The sequence below is a fragment of the Moschus berezovskii genome, chromosome 11 (genome assembly GCF_049115385.1).
Source record: "Moschus berezovskii isolate FMDL1 chromosome 11, NW_MosBer_1.0, whole genome shotgun sequence".
Taxonomy (NCBI): Eukaryota; Metazoa; Chordata; class Mammalia; order Artiodactyla; family Moschidae; genus Moschus; species Moschus berezovskii.
This window is the reverse complement of record NC_142470.1, coordinates 82265469-82286288: the sequence shown is the minus strand read 5'-3', so window position 1 is coordinate 82286288 and position 20820 is coordinate 82265469. Positions and strand designations below refer to the sequence as shown.

At 38.2% G+C, this 20820-nt stretch overlaps 1 protein-coding gene across 2 annotated transcripts in view; it reads right to left on the bottom strand.

Annotated features, from left to right (window-relative positions):
• Positions 1-20820, bottom strand: part of THADA (THADA armadillo repeat containing) — a 352983-nt gene that overhangs the window by 281624 nt on the left and 50539 nt on the right. For both annotated transcript variants that reach the window (XM_088841512.1, XM_055399202.2), the window contains exons 22-23: positions 20056-20213; positions 10516-10625 (exon numbers count right to left, since the gene is read on the bottom strand). In XM_088841512.1, coding sequence (XP_088697638.1) covers positions 10516-10625; positions 20056-20213 — 268 coding nt within the window. The remainder of the gene's footprint in view (positions 1-10515; positions 10626-20055; positions 20214-20820) is intronic.

The following is a 20820-nucleotide window of genomic DNA, read 5'->3' as shown; positions in this document are numbered from 1 at the left end:
TATAACCTCAACTGAGTAAAAGTTACCTCTACCAATTATCTTCTCTTCCTAAAACAATAACTTACCAAGCTATTATCACTAAGGGTTTTTTTTTTCCCCCCAGCACAAGAAGGAAATAAATCCTTTCCCCTTCCCATAAACATACTTTCATTTTGTCAGGTTTAAGAGCAACTCCAAATGAATATTCATTCAAATAAGTAAGTTACTGGGTACAGAAAAGCAAACATCAATAAAAACAAAGCTATTTATTTACTGATTGTTAATAAACTTTTACCTTACCATGGTTCCTTATTTTTCATTTGCTAATTGTTTAGATAATTTTAAATAAGGCAGAGATATGAGTCTGTCTGGGAACAAAACAAGGATGTGTCCCTAACCTTGAAAGTGAAAGTAAAAGTTGCTCAGTCATGTCCGACTCTTTGTGACCCCATGACTATACAGTCCATGGAATTCTCTAGGCCAGAATACTGGAGTGAGTAGCCTGTCCCTTCTCCAGGGGATCTTCCCGACCCAGGAATCGAACCGGGGTCTACCTGCATTGCAGGCAGATTCTTTACCAACTGAGCTATCAGGGAAGCCTGTCCCTAACCTTAATACATAGTAAATGATGAGTATTTACTCAAGCTCAGCAGCATCATCACCATCATCACCTGAATGAAAACATCTACAAACAATAATTTTTTTAAAAAATCCAGGGAACACCAGATCCTGGCTCACAAAGCCCTACATATCTGAACAGCCTCATTCAACTTCATCTTATACCATTCTACTCTTTACTTGAAATGCTTTTGTATCAACTGTTCCCATGGCTTGGGAAGCTGCTGCTTCTTGTCATCTGAGCCTTGGCTTACTTTAGTGTAGGGAGAAACAGATTTTTCCTTACACTAAACTTTATCACACCGAAACATAAAAGTTATCTGACAGTTTATTATTATCTAGATGTCCTTTAAAATACAAACTCCATGATATCAGGCACAAACTTTGTCCTGTTCACTTCGTTATTACCAAACACACAGAATAGGGTCTGGCATCCCAATAGTTGGCTCAAATATCTGCTGAATAAATGAACAACTTATGACTTACCAACTCCATTAACTGTACCATTGTAAGAAACCAGGCTGACACACCAAGAGGGTATAGCAACCGGAAAGCAAAGGATAAACAAAAGTGCTTTCCAATGACAAGAGAAGCCCATTAGAGCCACAGGTGATTCCCCTCCTTAGCTTCCTCAAACAGGAATGAACACATTCAGAAATCTCCACATCCCATGGTCATAGCACTGATATGAAGATACTTGCTACTGAAATCCCCAAGCAGAATCAAATCTGTTAACCTAAATATTACCCCAAGAGAGAATTTTTTCCCAATATTCAAGAACAAAATCAAAGATAGGGTTCAAGAACAAAATCAAAGATAGGGTTCAAAACCCTATACAGGGTTCAGGTTTGTATAAAGTGGTATTTCATTTCAGTTCAGTTCAGTTCAGTCACTCAGTCGTGTCCGGATTTAACTGAGGTTAAATACCTTCTCCAGGGGATCTTCCGGAGAAGGCAATGGTACCCCAGTCCAGTACTCTTGCCTGGAAAATCCCATGGATGGAGAAGCCTGATAGGCTGCAGTCCATGGGATCACGAAGAGTCAGACATGATTGAGCGACTTCACTTTCACTTTTCACTTTCATGCACTGGAGAAGGAACTGCAACCCACTCCAGTGTTCTTGCCTGGAGAATCCCAGGGATGGGGAGCCTGGTGGGTTGCCGTCTATGGGATCGCACAGAGTCGGACACGACTGAAGTGACTTAGCAGCAGGGAATCTACCCAACCCAGGGATCGAACCCAGGTCTCCCACATTGAGGCGGATTCTTTACCAGATGAGTCACAGGGAAGCCCAACTAGTTGTGTAGCTAAGGACAAATCACTTGATTTCTCAGTGCCCAGGAATGAAAATAAAATCACTGTAAAAATGCTTTGAAATTCAATGAGACACTATTGCCTAGGTTACTATTCCAAAGCGAGAGAACAATGACTCTATATTATATAAGTACCCAAAGCTCCTCATTAGACTGTCCCCAAAACACCTCATCATAGACTCACAAGCTACGGTCCCTTATTCATGCCTCTCTTAGTTCTACAGCGATAAATGTTTCAAATTCAGATCCTAATAATTGTCTCAGTTCAGAGAAACTCTGGTTTACCACATCACACTCTCAATAGTCAGAGTGTTTCTACACAGGCATACAGAAGATGTTCAGGAAATCATTTCCTGAACGAATAAGTAAGGACCAACTAGTATTGGGGCCAGCTACCCCATACTAGCTGTGCTTCCAATTAGGCAGATAATTGAAAAACTAGATGTGGAAAAGGAGGGCTAAAAAACCCATAATGCTCCTCAATGGTGAAGTCACTGTGCTGTGCCGAGAAAAACACAACAGCCCAATCCAGACTTCTGACTATTCAATGAAGCTTCTGTCTGCTCCCCAGCAAGGAAAGATTACTTCACAAGGAAGTGATTTCAAAACTCCAGAGTTGCTGCTGTTTATGATAATGAAGGAATTGAGAGGTAAAAATGGAGCCAAGCAAGGCTCCCAAGAACAATGCGACAAACTCTAGTTGTTTGTTTTGGTTCCTCATCATACAATCCAAGGAAAGGTCCCTGAGTAAAGCAGTCCATGGCTGCGCTGTGCCAGCCCCATGTGCTCACCCGCCCAGCCATGGGGAATTCCAAGCCTGCTTTGGTTACCTAGTGCCTCTCCACTAAAACAGCTGACATCCGCTTTGTCTGAGGCTCTTTTGTATTACTTCACTCCAGTGTCAAATGAATACAAAATATCTTTAATCTCTGAGAACATCATAAAAACTGTAACTTTCTTACAAGGGATTCAAGGTTCTTCATAAGCCAGTCTCACTAAATGTTATTAATCCACAAAGGACTCCTAAGAGATTGGTTTACCACTTCTGAAGGAAGTTTACTAAAAATGTATCCAACATACCTCAATCTTTCATACCCCAAATCCCCAGACTTTCCCAATCAGAAACTAGTAAGCAGCATTCTACTATAAGTAGAATGGAAATTGAAAAAGGCCTTAGAAAGCTGAATTCTCTTCCTTTATCAAAGGTGACACAGCAGCCTAGAGAGGTTTTCATGGCTTTGCTAGTGTCAACAGAGCTGGTAGGCAGAACTCAGCTCTAACTCATACCTCAATATTCTTTCCTCTACACTCTAAGGGAGGTGGTAGTTAAGGATGGGGATGTGGAGGGAATCCGATCATTTTGATTTTCCTGTTATCAGTCAAGAAATAGTAGAAAGTAAAAGAAAAAAAATTAAAAGGCTGACAGGAAAGAGGCAAGAGAGCCTGGATTTGGTTTGGTTTTTCTATGCTAAGTGCCATAGCCCGAGTCACAGAGTCGGACACGATTGAGTGACCGACACTTTCACAGCTTGAGCCTCTACCAAAAGTAACAGAAATGAACAGGCCAGTCCATGGCTGCTTTTTAGGTCTTTGTGTTGTCTTGAGAAGATCACTGAAGCAAATTATTCCTCCATAAACAGATTAGTCCAATTTCTATCCACAAAGCTATCTCACTGGTAGTGGGTAAGGATTCTAAGATAAGCATAAAACCCAGACTGAAATCAAATTACGTATGCTGTATACCCAACTAATTGGTCATTAGACTATTTTGTACCAATAAATCAGGTCCCCTGACTACAGAGAGGCTTTCCGATGGTTTATCCATCCACCTAAGGACAGTAACAGAGAGCTATTTTTGGTCAAGTTCTGATTAGTTATATTATTATTGTTAATTGAGAAATGTTACCTTCATTTCCTCAGACTTTTTCAGCAGGGTTATTTTTCCTAACTTAGAGATTTTTCCAAGGTCCTATTATTTCATAAGCTAAATTCTCCAATTCTCCACTCCATTCCTTCTTCAGTCAAGTACTGTTTATTATTTCAAGGTTCATGTTTATTATTTCAATTAAATTAAACAGGGACAGATGGTCAGGAAGGTTGTGGGCATGTACATGCACATTTTAAAAAGGGAACACAGCCCTGAAGCATGGAGAAATTTTAAGCCTGAAAAATGATTTGCCCAAATGAGATCCAGTGAGAAAGCGACATATCAACAGAAGCCATCTTAACCTCGCTCTCCACCCTCAAATATTGTTGAGGTTTACTGCAGGCTAAAACATCAGGGGCTACTGTAAAGCCTCAGCTGCAGGCATAGGCAATGACAACAATGACCAAATAGAAATTGAATTACTAGTCAGCAAGCCATGGGGAGAAGGGCAAGATACAGTGGATTTTAAAAAATAGTGGTTAGATGGATGTAACAAATTGTTGGTTCTCTTATTTAATGTGACCATTCCCTGAGATCAAAAAGAAAAAAATTAATATTAACAACTCTGGGGTTTTACTAAAAAAGCTGAGATAGAAGCTATTCACTAAGAACAAGATCCCTCTGTTACTGAGTCTAAAATCACTGAGAATTATTACGAGAACTTTAAAAAAAAAAATGAGTATTCCAAGTTCCAGAAAGAAGGTAACATCTTACCCAACTATGGAGTAGACTTAAAAATAGAAATTCAAGGATCACAAGTCAAAGACACAAAGATTCAGATTTTAAACATTAAGACATTCTAAAAAATAAAGAAAAAAGAAAAAAATCATTAAGACATTCTAATTTTCCTCAAATCCTTCTAATCTACTATAGAAATGGCAGATTTAAAGGATTTTTTTTACCTATATAAAGTATTAATAGGGCTTCCAAGAGTGGATGACCACTTAATTAGTTATTTTTTAATTATTAATATTTCAAATAAAAATCATAGGATACTCAGAAATAACAAGTATCTTAAGACACATTTGCCAAAGGAGATGAAAATAAGGCTGAGAGTGACTTTGAATGACTTTTCCCCAAACCTCTACATTATGTTCTACATTTATTTCTTGCTCAATTGCATATTCTTTAGAGACTTGATCTTTCAGTCTCCAGTAGAGTGAAATTATTTTTTATTATTATATTCCAAAGGTACATAAGAAGTTTTCTGTTGAATTTGAATTGCAGTAGTTATAATTAATTCATGAAAGTTGAAATACATATAAAAATTACTTCTGTCCACCATAATTGTTGATGTCTGTAAGTCAGCACTAGCATTCTATGACAAGAATCACTAAATGTCAGCAGGTTGGTTTTTCAGGCCAATAATGTGAAATTGATTATAATTAGTGCAGTAAATATTCACGGATTAAGTTACATTTCAATAAGCAGAGCAATTCAAAAAAATGAGGAGCAAGACAATATCAAGTACTCATGAACCTTCCTTCTAGATTCAGAATTACACAACAATTTAATCCCCTTAGGAGTTAAGCTTTTAATTTCTGGTTGAATAAATGAAAGCTAGATTCCCTGGTTTGGCATTCTAGTTTAGAATTCTGTTCATTTTCATTGAAAGAATAACCTGAATACTAAAATGATAGCACATAAATAAGCATATATGAATTTCATCAGAAATCTGAATTTACAGTTGTAACTTTAATGCATTTAACCACTAATCAAATGCTTAAGCAGAGAATTATGCATAGGAAGGTGATTATTTTTTTTAAAGAGTACATGAATGTTTCATTAAATTTTAAACAGAAAGCACCATATAACAAATCAGATTCTTAAAATCTGAGAAAATTAACTCAACATATTAAGTATTAAGTATGTGTGTGTGTGCGGGTATGTGAGTGCAACTGTTGCTTTCAAAAAATTCCCAGAAAAAAGAATAGTGTCTCCCACTCCTATTTATTCTTAGCTGATTGTTTAGTTGTTTAATAGTGAAGTCAGTTTACATTTGAAGACATTCTGAATAATCTTATTAAAAACCAATTCAAACAATGTGGTTCATGTTTAACTCTTCGGTTATTTACCCATTAATCTCTTTAAGTGCTTGCTTCCTTCACACAGCTGTAGTTCAAGAGGTGGCCAGCAGTTGGCCTCAATTTCAGTGGATTTTCATGAAAGTCCAGATTTCTTTCTGCAAACTTTAAAATGCCGTATGCCTAAATAACTTTTTCATAACTTAAAAGCTTTCAAAAGGATCCAAAAGAAACACATTTTTCTTTTAAAAATAAAACCAAACAAAAGGAAGCCACACATACTGCAAAGATGTTCTCCGTAAAACATTCTGTTCAGCAGATCTGAGATGTCTCCAAAGGGATCAAGAACCACTTGGTTTGGAAGCAACAGTTGGGAACTCATAACCGGTTGGTTAAAAGCCAACAGTGACAGCCATGAGGAGCTCTTTAATGCAGATTAGGGGTGGCTGCAATACTAGGCACTGGGCCTTGCCTTGTCTTCCTACTCCATTTATTTGGAATGCCTTCAATTGTACTTTCAATTACACAATACAGTTGTTGAAAAGCCTCTGTCCCTGGTCTTCTGTTCTTTTCTCTTAAGTTCTTCCCTAAAGACTGCAATCATACTATGATACTTATGAAGAGAGCTCAGAAGTTATCTCCGTTTCTGTAATATCACCCAGACTAATCCATCTCCCAGTTTACGACTTTGATATTTTCACCAGGATGTGCCACCATTATCTCACACTCAACACATACAAAACAAACTTAGTCATCTTTATCAAACGAATCCCATCTTTCACTCCCCTTGCCTTTGTTAACATCAATTCCACTTTTCTGGTCACTAGGAATTAAACCACAGGAACAGTCATGGGGTCCCTGGGGACCTTCATTACACACATTCTGTTTGCTTCACGTGGCAGATGGCATTCTTCAAAGATGGCCGCCACTATATCTCACATCCAAATGTATTTCTACAATATGATCTTGCCACTTTACCATCAAATGGTAAAGTTTAAGTCTAATGCCCCTCCCCTTGAATCCAACTGGCTTTAAGACTCACTTAGAACCAAAACAATGTAAATGAAGTAATGCTATGAGACTTCCAAGGCCAGGTCAGAAAGGACCATGCAGTTTCTTCCTGGTTCTCTTGGAAACCTCTCTCTAGAGGAAGCCAGCTGCCATATAAGAATTTCAGCTACCCTACGACTGCCATGCTGAAAGGCCACATGCAGTCCAAACGAGGCCCTAATTTCTAGTTATCCCACCAAGGTGCCATAATGTGAATAAATCTGTCTTGGGCCCTCCTGACCAGTTCATCTGTCAGCTGAATACCACCAACTGATTTCAGTAAATACCCCAAGGAGAAGAATCACTCGGGTATGCACTGCCCTAATTCTTGACACATAAAATCATGAAATAAAGAGATGTCCATGGCTTCCCTTCTAAGCATTCAAAATGTCCTGTGTAGAGTTGATACTACATGGGGCTAAACATTAATTGAGATGTCACTTCCTTCCCTCCATTCCTAGAGACATCATCAAAGCTTGTATCACCTCTGCTCTAGATTATTAATAGCTGATGCCAGGCTCTCCTTACTACTGTCTGTCAGTACAATCTATCTAACCTAACATTTCCAACTGAAAAACTACTTTGATGTACCAATACCATAACCAACATCAGTCTCAATTATGTTTTACGCTTGTAGAAAACTTTATAACGCAAAAGGATCTTCATAAATATCTATTTTATTTGATCCATATAAGAAAGACCAGAGAGATCTGTTAATAGGGCAAATATTCTCTTCCTTACTTTATAGATAAAGAGACCAGAGGCTGAGGAGATTCAATTTTATACAATCTCATTGCCAGCAGAACTTAGATCTTGTGTCATCAGTTCAGTTCGATTCAGTCGCTCAGTCGTGTCTGACTCTTTGCGACCCCATGAATCACAGCACGCCAGGCCTCCCTGTCCATCACCAACTCCCGGAGTTCACTCAAACTCATGTCCATCAAGTCGATGATGCCATCCAGCCATCTCATTCTCTGTCGTCCCTATCTCCTCCCACCCCCAATCCTTCCCAGCATCAGAGTCTCTTCCAGTGAGTCAACTCATTGCATGAGGTGGCCAAAGTACTGGAGTTTCAGCTTTAGCATCAGTCCTTCCAATGAACACCCAGGAGTGATCTCCTCTAGAATGGACTAGTTGGACCTCCTTGCAGTCCAAGGGACTTCTCAAGAATATTCTACAGCACCACAGTTCAAAAGCATCAATTCTTCGGCGATCAGCTTTCTTCACAGTCCAACTCTCACATCCATACATGACCACAGGAAAAACCATAGCCTTGACTAGACGGACCTTTGTTGGCAAAGTAATGTCTCTGCTTTTTAATATACTATCTAGGTTGGTCATAACTTTCCTTCCAAGGAGTAAGCGTCTTTTAATTTCATGGCTGCAATCAGCATCCGCAGTGATTTTGGAGCCCAAAAAAAGTCTGACACTGTTTCCCCATCTATTTGCCATGAAGTGATGGGACCAGATGCCATGATCTTTGTTTTCTGAATGTTGAGCTTCAAGCCAACTTTTTCACTCTCCTCTTTCACTTTCATCAAGAGGCTTTTTAGTTCCTCTTCACTTTCTGCCATAAGGGTGGTGTCATCTGCATATCTAAAGTTTTTTATATTTCTTCCAGCAATCTTGATTCCAGTTTGTGCTTCTTCCAGCCCAGCGTTCCTCATGATGTACTCTCCATATAAGTTAAATAAGCAGGGTGACAATATACAACCTTGACATACTCCTTTTCCTATTTGGAACCAGTCTGTTGTTCCATATACAGTTCTAACTGTTACTTCCTGATCTGCATACAGGTTTCTCAAGAGGCAGGTCAGGTGGTCTTGTATCCCCATCTCTTTCAGAATTTCACAGTTTATTGTGATCCACACAGTCAAAGGCTTTGGCATAGTCAATGAAGCAGAATAGATTACTGCTATTTCTCTATTCTACATGCCTCCTGAGATCTATTTCAGATTAAAAAAAAATGTTCAGTGCCTCTTTCCATCCCTACTATAGCAACTCTGCTTTCTAGGCATTCAAAATAAGGCTTTTTCTATTCAACTGGATGTTATTACCTAGTAACTCTACCACCACCACGACAATCAGGCTGGCTCACTTACCTAACAATCTGCCATGCTGATTATAGCCTCTCAGTATTTACTTATAAAGTCTCCTCCTTTCTCCTCCTATCTACTTAAACCTTACTCATGTGTTAGCACAAATTCTACCTCCTCCATTAAGCCCTACTAGCCTATCCCTGTTGCTTTCTCTCTGCTATTCCTACAGAATTAGCAAATTTCGCCCAAATTTTGACAATTGTATTGGATCATCTTGTTCAAGTGTCTTGGTCTCACTTTCCAGGCTCGCATTCAGCTAACATACATCCATACAGACAGCAAAGCTGGTGCTTACAGCCACTGTCTGTTCTGACCAGTCAGTGCCCGTGACATACCATTTGTTAAATATTTTGAATTTCATCCCTGCTTATTTCCCCAACTAAACCATAAGCTCTTTGAGAGCAGGAAGCTTGTCTCATAAAGAAGTATTTCAGCCTTCAAACCAAGCATAGGACTGAACACACAGCTAGTGTTCAATACATACATTTGCTAATTGATTTGAAGGGAGTGAAGTGGATTGTGCTGTGAGAAAAAAATATTCTTAAGTCATCTCTACACTGGAAAGAAAGAGTTGCAAAGATAACAAAATATTTTCAAGATCAGCAGTTTAATGTCACGGACATTTAAAAATGTATCATTTAAAGATATTCTGTGCAGGCCATAACTGTCGAAATGTTTTATAAATGTTTTTACCAGGAGTGTGAAAAAGTGTTTCAAAAATATTCAAGGAGTAGATGTCTTAACGGCCCAAAATAAAATGTTTGCTGAGGCTACAAGGCTGGCAGAACTCTGCTTCATTTCAAAAAGTTTCCAGGCAATGGAAATGTTTTCTTGGAAAATACTACCTTTATTTAGAGAACACTTGCCATGAACACTTAGTCATTAAGTAATTTAAGGTTTCCTCACAAGCTCTTTGGAGGAAATCTATTATATGAATGAATGAAATTATCAGCCAGCACCTATAATGTAAAAAAAAAATACATTTGGCTAAATATATGAAATCTACCTGAGTATTTTTCCAAGTAAGTGGGAAAATCTTTTATATTTTTTGGCCTACTTACTGTTCTTTTACATTTTTCTACAAGATAAAATTATGAATAAAAACACAAAATCCTTAAGTGTTTCTCTGTCTGTAATGCACACAAATCCAAAAAACTGGAGGGCTTATTTTATTCCACAAGCCAAGTAATTTTCAAACAGACAAAACAGTGATTTCATTCAATGAAAATAAATGTTAAACTTCAAAGCTATTTTTAGTAAGATCTTTGAGTTTGCGTCAAATCACCTTTCAATGAGAGAGCAATTCGGTTTAGACATTTCACTCCATCATCTGCAGTAAATCATACGGTGAAAGCTAAGAAAACAATTTCTTCCAAGAGTTTTGAAGCCAGCTAAGTCTTATTCTTTTAAACATCAAAAGACATAGCTAAATTCTACTTCAAGCACATGGCTTGTACATGTAGTCTTTTTAAAATGTACACAAAGGGATATTTGCTTTGTTTTACCTGTTTAGGATTTCAGTGAGTTTCACAAAGCCAGTGTAAGCCAGTTCAAATGCTCCTCTGTGCCTGGACTGTAAAAGGTGCTGTTTAAAGTAATCTCCTATTTCTTTTACCTTCAAAACAAAATCAAAAATAAATATTCAACTTAAGTTTACACTGACAGGCGTATTTATGTCAGTAACCACTTAGACTAGATGTCTGTTTAACACCCACTATGCAACAGTTAATATTTTAAGCATTTTGACACTATCACGATTGATTCTCACAATAAAGCCACGAAAGAAGCACTATTATTATCTCCACTTTACAATGGGGAAAAATGAGGCCCAGAAAGACCAAGTAACTTATTCAAGGTCACACAGCAAGTAGATGGTAGAAACAGTGCATAAACCTAGGCAATTTGGCTCCAGAGTTGAGCAAGGTTTAACAGCTACGCTAGACCTGCCTCCCTATGCCAGCTTCACAGACCTTGCTGTTTTCTCTGTTAGCTCATACCATTCAATACTAAGAGCAAATCACAAAAAATGACAACCTTCACTCACCTAGGCCGAGGTGAAATAATTACCTATTTTTTCCCTCTTCAAAAAATTATTTTCTATTATGGCTAAAATATACATAAATGTTACCATTTTAACCATTTTTAGGTCTACACTTCAGTGGCGTTCAGGATATTCACTTTGTTGCCCAACCACCATCTAGCTACAGAATTTTTCATCTTCCCAAACTAAAACTCCAATCTACTAAACAATATTTTCCAAAAATCACTTTTATACACACACACATACACACACATACACACATTAATGGCCATGCAAGATTTAGGGCAAAGGGCCTCCTGAACATTGACAGGCTTCACTCTGAGTCAGAACCATGGAGCTTTCCAGTATGTTACCCAATCACTTTCCACCACGCTGCCTTTCTCCACACAAGTTTAAACAATTAACAAATATGACAATATATTTTAAAGAAGACATGACTGACAATTAGTTGCTGATGAGGTTCTGTACAGCATGAACTGTTAATGAATGGGTTGACTGTACTTTTATACCATAAGATTTGGCAGCTGATCAGCTTTAGAAAATCAAGACTCTGTACACAACCTCAGTAACTCTTGATCCAGGTCTTCCCAGCAGGTCACAGAATGGTGAAAAAGTAAGCTTACCCCAAATAGCTCACACATGTTTATCCAGAAACAACTTCTCCCCTAGTACAGTGACTAGTGTTCTGCACACATTAGAGATGATAAACAGTAGAAAGAGCAGTTAAACATGTGACCATGGGCAACTGCCTCAGTCTCCTCATCTATAAACTGGGAATAATAATAGTACTTGCCTCATAGATTGTGTATTAAAGTGAGTTAATAAATCTAAAAGCTCAGCATAGGCCCTTAACTTATAAACCCATTCAGATCAATGTGAGCTTCCAAACAGAGAAAAGGTAAAGACATATTCTAAACCCAAAATATATACAATTATAGAAAGATGGGTGATTCATTTAGAGATATAAGAATCAGACATGAGGTCAAGAAGGAACCAAAGAAGCAGGATACAACAGAAGTTTTAAATCTGTTTAAGTTTAAAACACTTCAATATCATCAAAGAGTGGCATGTCGTGCTCTTCAGCTAAAGTTTTCAGGTGAAGATCCGATGATACCCCTAATTTTTAATGTTTTTTATAAGCTACATACTACTAGTTGTCACCTGGAGAAGGGAAAGGCTACCCACTCCAGTATTCTGGCCTGGAGAATTCCATGGACTGTATAGTCCATGGGGTCACAAAGAGTCAGACACAACTGAGTGACTTTCACTAGTTGTCAGGGTAAGCCTTATCCTTTTACCTTCAATATGTAATTTCAGAGTATATTTTGAACAGAATTATCAAGCACTAAATCTTAATTTAATCCCCAAGACAGACCTGTAGCTCAAAAAGACAGACCTGTAGACCTTACAAAATAAGATAGAAAGAAACATCAGTTACTTAACTGGTTATGACCATCATTTCCATTACTCGAGAAACTAAAGATTTCTAAGAAGGTGTTTTAAGGAACAAAAAATAAAAACAGGAAGTCATAGAGACAGGGTATCTCTATATCCTGAATTTTTTTAATATTACAGATATTAAAACATACTTCAGGAAAACGAATGTTACCAGTAAAGTGCTTCTCTGTGGATTCACAATCTAGTTCTCAAACAAAGATCAGATGTTCCTTGCTTCCTTTACCTTAATTCCCTTCAAAGGGGCCTAAACCAAAAAGCATATAATAAAATCAAAGACCTCAAAGTGAATGAGACAAGTGGATGGTCTCTCTTCTCAACCCTAGCTACTCTGGGCCTCAGAAAACAGTATGAGATTCTAAAGATATACATGATAAATACAGTTTTTCTTATTTCAATTTGCACTTAATTTCCCAACAAACCTATGTAGGTAATATCGAGGCTTAATATGAATTTTTCCCATTAAAAAGAGTACATTTCTATTAATCAGACAGTAAGTACTTCTTTAGCACTCTGTCAAATGCTTAGTAGCTCAGCGTTGGGTAGACAAAGAACAAAACAAGACATCTGTCCTTGGAAGGCTTTCAGTTCAGAGAAAATCAATATGCTGGATGGTACCTATCAGGAGCTTACCTGCACTAAGAAATGAAAGTTCTTTTTACATTGAAATAAATTCTTACAGTAATATTAATGGCTTGATATGAAGAACTGACCCATTGGAAAAGACCCTGATGCTGGGAAAGACTGAAGGCAGGAGAAGGGGACGAAAGAGGATGAGATGGTTGGATGGCACCGATGGACATGAGTTTGAGCAGGCTCCAGGAGTTGGTGATGGGCAGGGAAGGCTGGTGTGCTGCAGTCCACGGGGTCATAAAGAGTTGGACACAACTGAGCAACTGAACTGAAGATTAATGGCTAGACCTTAAACAGGTTATACTTGGGTGAATCAATATGGAAAAAGATAACTAACATGAGAAAGAGCTGGGATATTAGAGTGAATGAACAAACACTTATTAAGTACCTGTTACCTCCCAGATACTTCATGGGGTCTTTTTATATGAATGAACACAGACTATACGGAAGATTCATAGCAGACCTAGCTGAACGGCCTCAAGGTTTCATGATAGAAAACAGTGGAAGACAGGGTTGCAAGGTAGGGATGTATCCATCACACAAGGAGTGGGAGGGGTCAACCTGGCAACGTGGTCCATGAGCAGCTGGACAGGGAAAAGGAACCATGCCTTCCCTTGGATGAACAGAGTACAGGGAACATATTTAACTCTGCAGAAACTTACAATAGTAGAATCAGAAAAATAATTTTTTAATTTAATTAAAACAATGAAACAGTCCTCTGAAAATTCAAGTTGATTGTCTTTTGATCTATTTGATGCTAACCTCCTATTTAAAGTTCACAAAAACATTTCTGTTTATTTTTTTTTCGCTGTGCTGAGTCTTTGTTACTACATGGGCTTTCCTCTAGTTGCGGAGAGCGGGAGCTAGAGCAACAAGTTTTTCACTGTGGTGGCTTCTTTTGTTGCAGAGTATAGGCTCTAGGGCACGCGGGCTACATCAGTTGTGGCTCCCAGGCTTTAGAGCACAGGCTCAATAGTCATGGCACACAGGTTTAGCTGCTCCATGGCATGTGGGATCTTACCAGACCGGGGTCAAACCTGTGTCTCCTGTAGTGCAGGAGGATTCTTTACCACTGAGCCACCAAGAAAGCCTCAAAACATTTCTTTTATCATGGATGATGCCTGTATAAAATATTTTCTTAATAAATAATACATATCTCAGACTTTTTGAAAGGGAATTAAAGTATCAATAAAAATTTTTTCAAAGGCCACTTATTTCTAGTCTTTAAATTCTAGTCACTAGTTCTTTGGGGGATGGGTTTGGTCTCCAAAGAAAAGCTATGACAAACCTAGACAGTGTGTTAAAAAGGAGAGACATCACTTTGCCAACAAAGGTCCGTATAGTCAAAGCTATGGTTTTTCCAATAGTCCTGTATGGTTGTGAGAGTTGGTTCATAAAGAAGGCCGAGTGCAGAATAACTGATGCTTTTGAACTGTGGTGCTGGAGAAGACTCGAGAGTCCCTTGGACAGCAACGAGGTCAAAACAGTCAATCCTAAAGGAAATCAACCCTGAATATTCACTGGGAGGACTGATGCTGAAGCTGAAGCTCCAATACTTTGGCCACCTGATGCAAACAGCCAACTCACTGGAAAAGACCCTGATGCTGGGAAAGACTGAAGGCAGGAAGAGAGGGGGATGACAGAGGATGAGATGGCTGGATGACATCACTGACTCAATGGACTTGAGTTTGAGCAAGCTCTGGGAGACAGGGAGGACAGGGAAGCCTGCTGTGCTGCAGACCATGGGGGTAACACAACTTAGTGACTGAACAACACTATCTTTTAAAGTTTAGTATATTCAGGTTCTAACTTTCCATAAAACCTACTTCTATAGACAAATTAACATGCTTTATGGATTTACAGGGTGTAAATTTCCACATGGGACATGCCACCTCTCCCGGCACCTATTATTCAACAAAAGACTAAACAGAGGAACAACATAAATGCTCATCTAAAGCATGAACTCCACAAAGGACAAATGTAAATATATTTTTCATTTGTTCTTTATCTAAATAGTAGAGAGAAATACAGTAGAAAAATAAAAGCTAATTCCCTTCCCTACAAGTTAGAAAGGCCAAAACAGATTCAAGTATAAAGGTGGGACATTTCTACAAAGAGCATGTGCAGTGTTCAAGATCTGGGGCTCTGGAGACAAGAAAGCTGGGTTTAGGAACCCTACTCAGTTTCCTTATCAATACAAGCTAATTATGTAACAAGGTTCCCTCATCTGTGAAGTGGGGATAAAACTAGAACCTACTTCACAGTATTATTCTAAGAAATAAATGAGATTATGCATATAAGCATTTAGCAGAGTACCTGGCAGAGAGTAGCAAGCAATATTGTTAAATGTCAATTTTTGCTTTTATTTTGTGTCATTAGGTAGTGAGACATAATCCCTAAAACCATAATTAATTTCCCTAAACCTTCTCTTGGAGAAGGAAATGGCAACCCACTCCAGTGTTCTTGCCCGGAGAATCCCAGGGACAGAGGAGCCTGGTGGGGTCTATGGGGTCACACAGGGTCGGACACAACTGAAGTGACTTAGCAGCAGCAGCAGCAGCAAACCTTCTCCGGTGGCTCAGATGGTAAAGAATCTGCCTGCAATGTGAGAGACCTGAGTTTGATCCCTGGGTCAGGAAGATCCCCTGAAGAAGGGAATGGCTACCCACTCTAGTATTCTTAGGGTTTCCCTGGTGGCTCAGATGGTAAAGAATCTGCCTGCAAAGTGGGAGACCAGGTTTCGATTCCTAGGTTAGGAAGATATCCCCTGGAGAAGGAAATGGCTACCCACTCCAGTATTTTTGCTTGGAGAATCCCATAAACTGAGGCACCTGGTGGGCTATAGTCCCTGGGGTCGCAAAGAGTCAAATATGACAGAGCAATTAACACACACATTCATTCAAACCTTCAGTTTTACTTTAAGACACAGCTACTTCTTATAACCTTAGGAATGTCAACAGGATTTTCTAATTCCACTTTGGTTAAATGGAATAGTTCATAAAAGTTTGTAGTAGATAACGTTTTACACTGGACATTCTCTACGATTGTGATTTCTTACTAACACCTGGGATTTCTTCAAAGCCCTAACAGTGTCCTCCTACATAATGATGACAAAGATGATGGTTTCCTGGTATTCAGGCATCCTCCCATCAGAACGTTTATTCTCTGTCTTCTGGCAAATTCTTAACCATGTGCCACTTTAACAATTGCCCTTCAGTCTGACTTTCTGAAATGAAATTCTGTCTTGAATCTCTTACTACACTTCTTAGCCCTTTGAAGTCAGAGAACCACATATTATATTTCTTAATGTTGCCACAACTCATGTAGTAAGGCAGTCAATGTACAGTTGATTAAATGATGTGATTCCATGCTCAACTTCACATCCCAGTAACATAACCATGGAGCCTGCAGTCAGTACAGTTCAATAAATACTTTGAACTGATTTCTAAAAACTAAACTTTGGTAGAAGAAAATACAGAAGCAATCTCTTGAAGACTGACGAATACTCATAAAAATATATCCCATTTATAGTTCATTAACAAAAACTAAAGCTGAAACAAAAGGCACTGAGGAAATGGATAAACCTAGTTAGCCATGTACATTATGAAAATTACAACGGCATCTAAAGTAGGAGTTTTTTAAATTGCCAATTTCTAATAGTTCTAACAGGTAATTATTTTTATTCATGTGATTTTTGGGGCAATAATAACTAGAAAGGGGAAAGAAGATATTAAAAAAAAAAAAAAAATTGTGCCCAGAAGCTTCTTTTTAGGAATATTAGGAGAAGCATATAAAGAGATGAACTGATGGCCCAGGAAGAGGAAGTTGTTTAAGAAAATCAGTGGGTACTTGGTATCCAATATCCCATGGAAAGAGGACCAACAATGTATCAAGCAAAGCTTCCAGCTCAAAGCCCAGACACAAACCAGTCAGGAAGTAGTAAGATAAGGTTGCATGCACTGCTCACTCTTTGAGGGTCTCAACTTACATCCCTCAAAGCTGGTTTTATCTCTGCCTCTCGGACAGGGACCTTATGAAAGAACCTTTCATTTCATGATTACAGCGCAGGAGGAAGGTCAGACGTGCCTCTGAATGAACACATTTTCCTCTTGCTGAAGTCATGGAGGACACACTGCTTCATTAGCAGTCATCGAGGGAAGGCTCATTTGCTAAAAAAGTTCAGTGGCAAGTTACCTGACTACCCACTACTTGCAAATATCTGGTTGGCTATAGGAAAATTAAATTTAAAGAAAGATTAAATGAGCCATGAAGAACAAAGGTGGCACTGTGTTGTGTCGGAACACAGGCAGGGAAGCAGAAGAATCGGGTTCCTATCCCAGAGTTGCCACAAACCAGCTTTGTGATCTTGGGCAAACGAGGTAACATCCAAAGGCTTCAGTCTCCCCTTGTGCAAGGGAGCTGGAAAATATCACCTCTGTGATCCTTCCAGTGAGGAGTCTGTGAATTATATACTCAGAATTATAAACAAGCACCAGCTCCTCTCCTCAAACAACAGCAAAAATCCCCAAATTGGAGTTTCACTACCTGCTGGCCTGTTAAAAGCATCTTTATGCATAGGGGATTGTTGTTAAAGGGCTGTCAAATCAGTATGGGCTTCAAGGAGCTGAGTTTCCAAAAGAAATCCAGCCCACCATCTACATGTGAGACCTCAAATTCCCAGTTGTAATGGAATCCTATTACTTTTTCAAGAGTGAAGGGTAAGTGGGGAACAAGAAAAGCATCAGGCTGAACATCAATATTTCAGGACCTATAGAACTGCTTCCCTCATCCATTGAAAGAAAAGCAGATCATGGTTTTTATGATTCTCAGGAGTAAGAAATCCAAATTCCCAATTTTCACCTCAAACAGGGAGCATTCTGTCTGCAAGTCACTCCACTACCTTTGTCTCTGCAGGTCTCTTGCAGTAACATTCACCTATGCTGCTGATTCTTAAATCTGTAGCTTTGCCACTATGTGCCCAGAAGATCTAGTGATACAAGGGCATCTATGTCCTCGGAAAGAAGGTAGACTCCCTAGGCCTGGTCCTGCCACTCCAATGCAAACTACATTCTTCTCTGTTGTTTATGTTTTTAACTCTTAAAAGTACTAAGTACATGGGAGTATGTTTAAAGGAATTTCATGGAACAGAATTTTACGTTTAAAAGCAGGAATCCTCTATAATACAAATAACACTAATTTCTTGGTGACTTTAGAGTTCATGTCTAAATGCTCCCACACTTTCAGAAGGATTTTAATTTTTTTTAGTAAAATTGAAGGTGATCAAGATTCAAGTTTTCCAAAGAGGGCAGGGTTTCCATGTCAGAACAGTGCTATCACATACACTCTTGGTCACTCATTGAGTCAGTAAATATTTGTGGGGTCGCCATGTGAATGGCGACACGGAGGAATGACCAGACCTCATTAGAATGGAGATGAATATTTCACAGAAAAACAGGATTCTATTTCTTATTCAAGAAAACAGTTATCAGAAGAGCTCTTTGGTTTGTAACAGCCTCTCTTTGTTGCTGTTGTTGTTGTCACAAACATCTTGTCTATTTTGTATTATTTTCCAATGTTTAAAAATTAATTCCCAGTTTTAACCTGGATATCCCACATAACTCCATAAGACTTGGATGTCCTACAAAAGGTGTCAAGCCAAAATGATTTTCACAGGAAGCTTTCAGATCTTTCTCAATTACAGTAAAACAATGTTTCCCTTAATTTTCTTTTTTTAAAACACAGGCCAACAAACCCCAAAACTACATGTTTTAACTTGTCCTTGAAAAGCTGAGAAGTCAAGGGGCTCTAGCCCCTGTTTACTTCTTAGTGAGATGGTGAACATCAGTGAAGTAATCATTAATCATAGCTGGATTCCTCAGCAAAGATGTTGGCATTGGCACTCTAGCCAGTCACCAGCAAGGACTGCAAGTAACGCTAGGACACTAACGCCTATTTGATTTGGAAGAGAATACGGAACATGATGAAGCCGGCAGTGTCCTGTTCCCCTCCACCTCTCTCCATCTCAGAGCCTTTCAACATCACATGCCCAGCTGTTAACCAGATGCGAGCCCATCAGCCACAGCAAGTGTGAGAATAAAAATATTAGCATTATTTCCATGGTACTGGTCACATGGTTATTATAGAAATAATCAGTATTAGCATACTACAATATTTGTTTTGTTCTTAGATGTCGTAACACCCTACGGGAAAAATTATCTTTATTTGAAAAAGGCTAAAAATGAAAGTACATGTTACATATCTTTGCTGGAAAATGGTGGGAAATGGATTTGTTGAAACCATATGGAAAGGAAGAGGGAATCAATTAAAAACAGAAATCTAATAAATCTAAAATATTTCCAAATGAAATGCTTGTGGTAAGCTAATTTCTTGTAAACACTGCACTCAAGTCCCTTGAACAGTCCCAGATGGTGAACTAACTTTGTGGTCTTAAAATAAAAGTCAGCCAAAAAAACCAAAGTAACTATATAACTTTATCATCAATGTAGAGAGAACCATGAGATCCATAATTAACCTATACACGTATATTTTTTTTTCCAAAATTTAAGAGGTTTGTGGAGTTTTACTAAACAGACGATTTCATTTAAATTTGAAGTTTGTGTGTATTCAATGGAGAAACAAAAATTCAAATGATAATACTGAATTTAAAAGTGAGATAAGAGCTATCATTATTTGTATAACTTAGAAAAATAAAAATATTTCTAAAAATGCCAAAATTTGGAAATGTATTGCAAGGTTCGATTTCTACACATTAGCGAACCTTCTTCGGCTGACATCTGTAAGATTTTACTCGAGAAAAATGTCTCCAAAGATTTTGTTTAAGTTGGGTTATAAATAAAAGTTTGGGATATATGCTTTGACCAGAGATTATACCTAGTGGAATCAACGTCTACCCTACCTGCTCCACCGTCAACAATCCGTCAGGACACTCTGGCACAGACCACATGGGTAGAAGCTGGCACAGCGAGCCTAAGAGTAAAGCAACTTCCTTCATGCTTCTCCAACAACACACCAGCACCATTTGAGCAGTTACGTCACATGTTTTTCCTTCTTTACCTTAAAAAAAAAAAAAAACTATTGCAACACTAGACACTTGATTACTCACATCCCAGGTTTCTTAGAACAAGCTTATTCATAATTTCCCCAAGAATAATCTGTTTGAACAAACCAATTTGTCATATGCTATATTTATTCAGGAGAAAATAACTAACACTTGTTGGGCATGTGCTAAGGGTCAGAATCACCCTCTAAGTATTTTCTTTAATATAATTATATTCAAAGTAAATTGAAAAATAAAAAACAGTAGTATTCTAAAACCAAACTCTAACTTTTGGAAATTAATGGAATCAATTCTTTCCACCTCTCAGTCATCCATAAAATATGACTATAATAAATATACTTTACTATTTGTTTCAGTGGGGGTGGTTGCTATGTCAGTAGAACAGGATACAACTTTCCTTTCAAAGGAATATACAAATTATCTTTTTAAATATACTTAAATTCCATAGTCGATTAGCTATAATCTTTACTCTCTTTTTCTAGCTTTAGGAATATTTTTGTACTGACATTAAAAAAAAAAAATCCAAAACAAACTATTAAATTTAAAAGGTAAGTTAACAAAATAATCTCTTTAACACAATCCCTTTTGTCTTTTAAAAGTCTG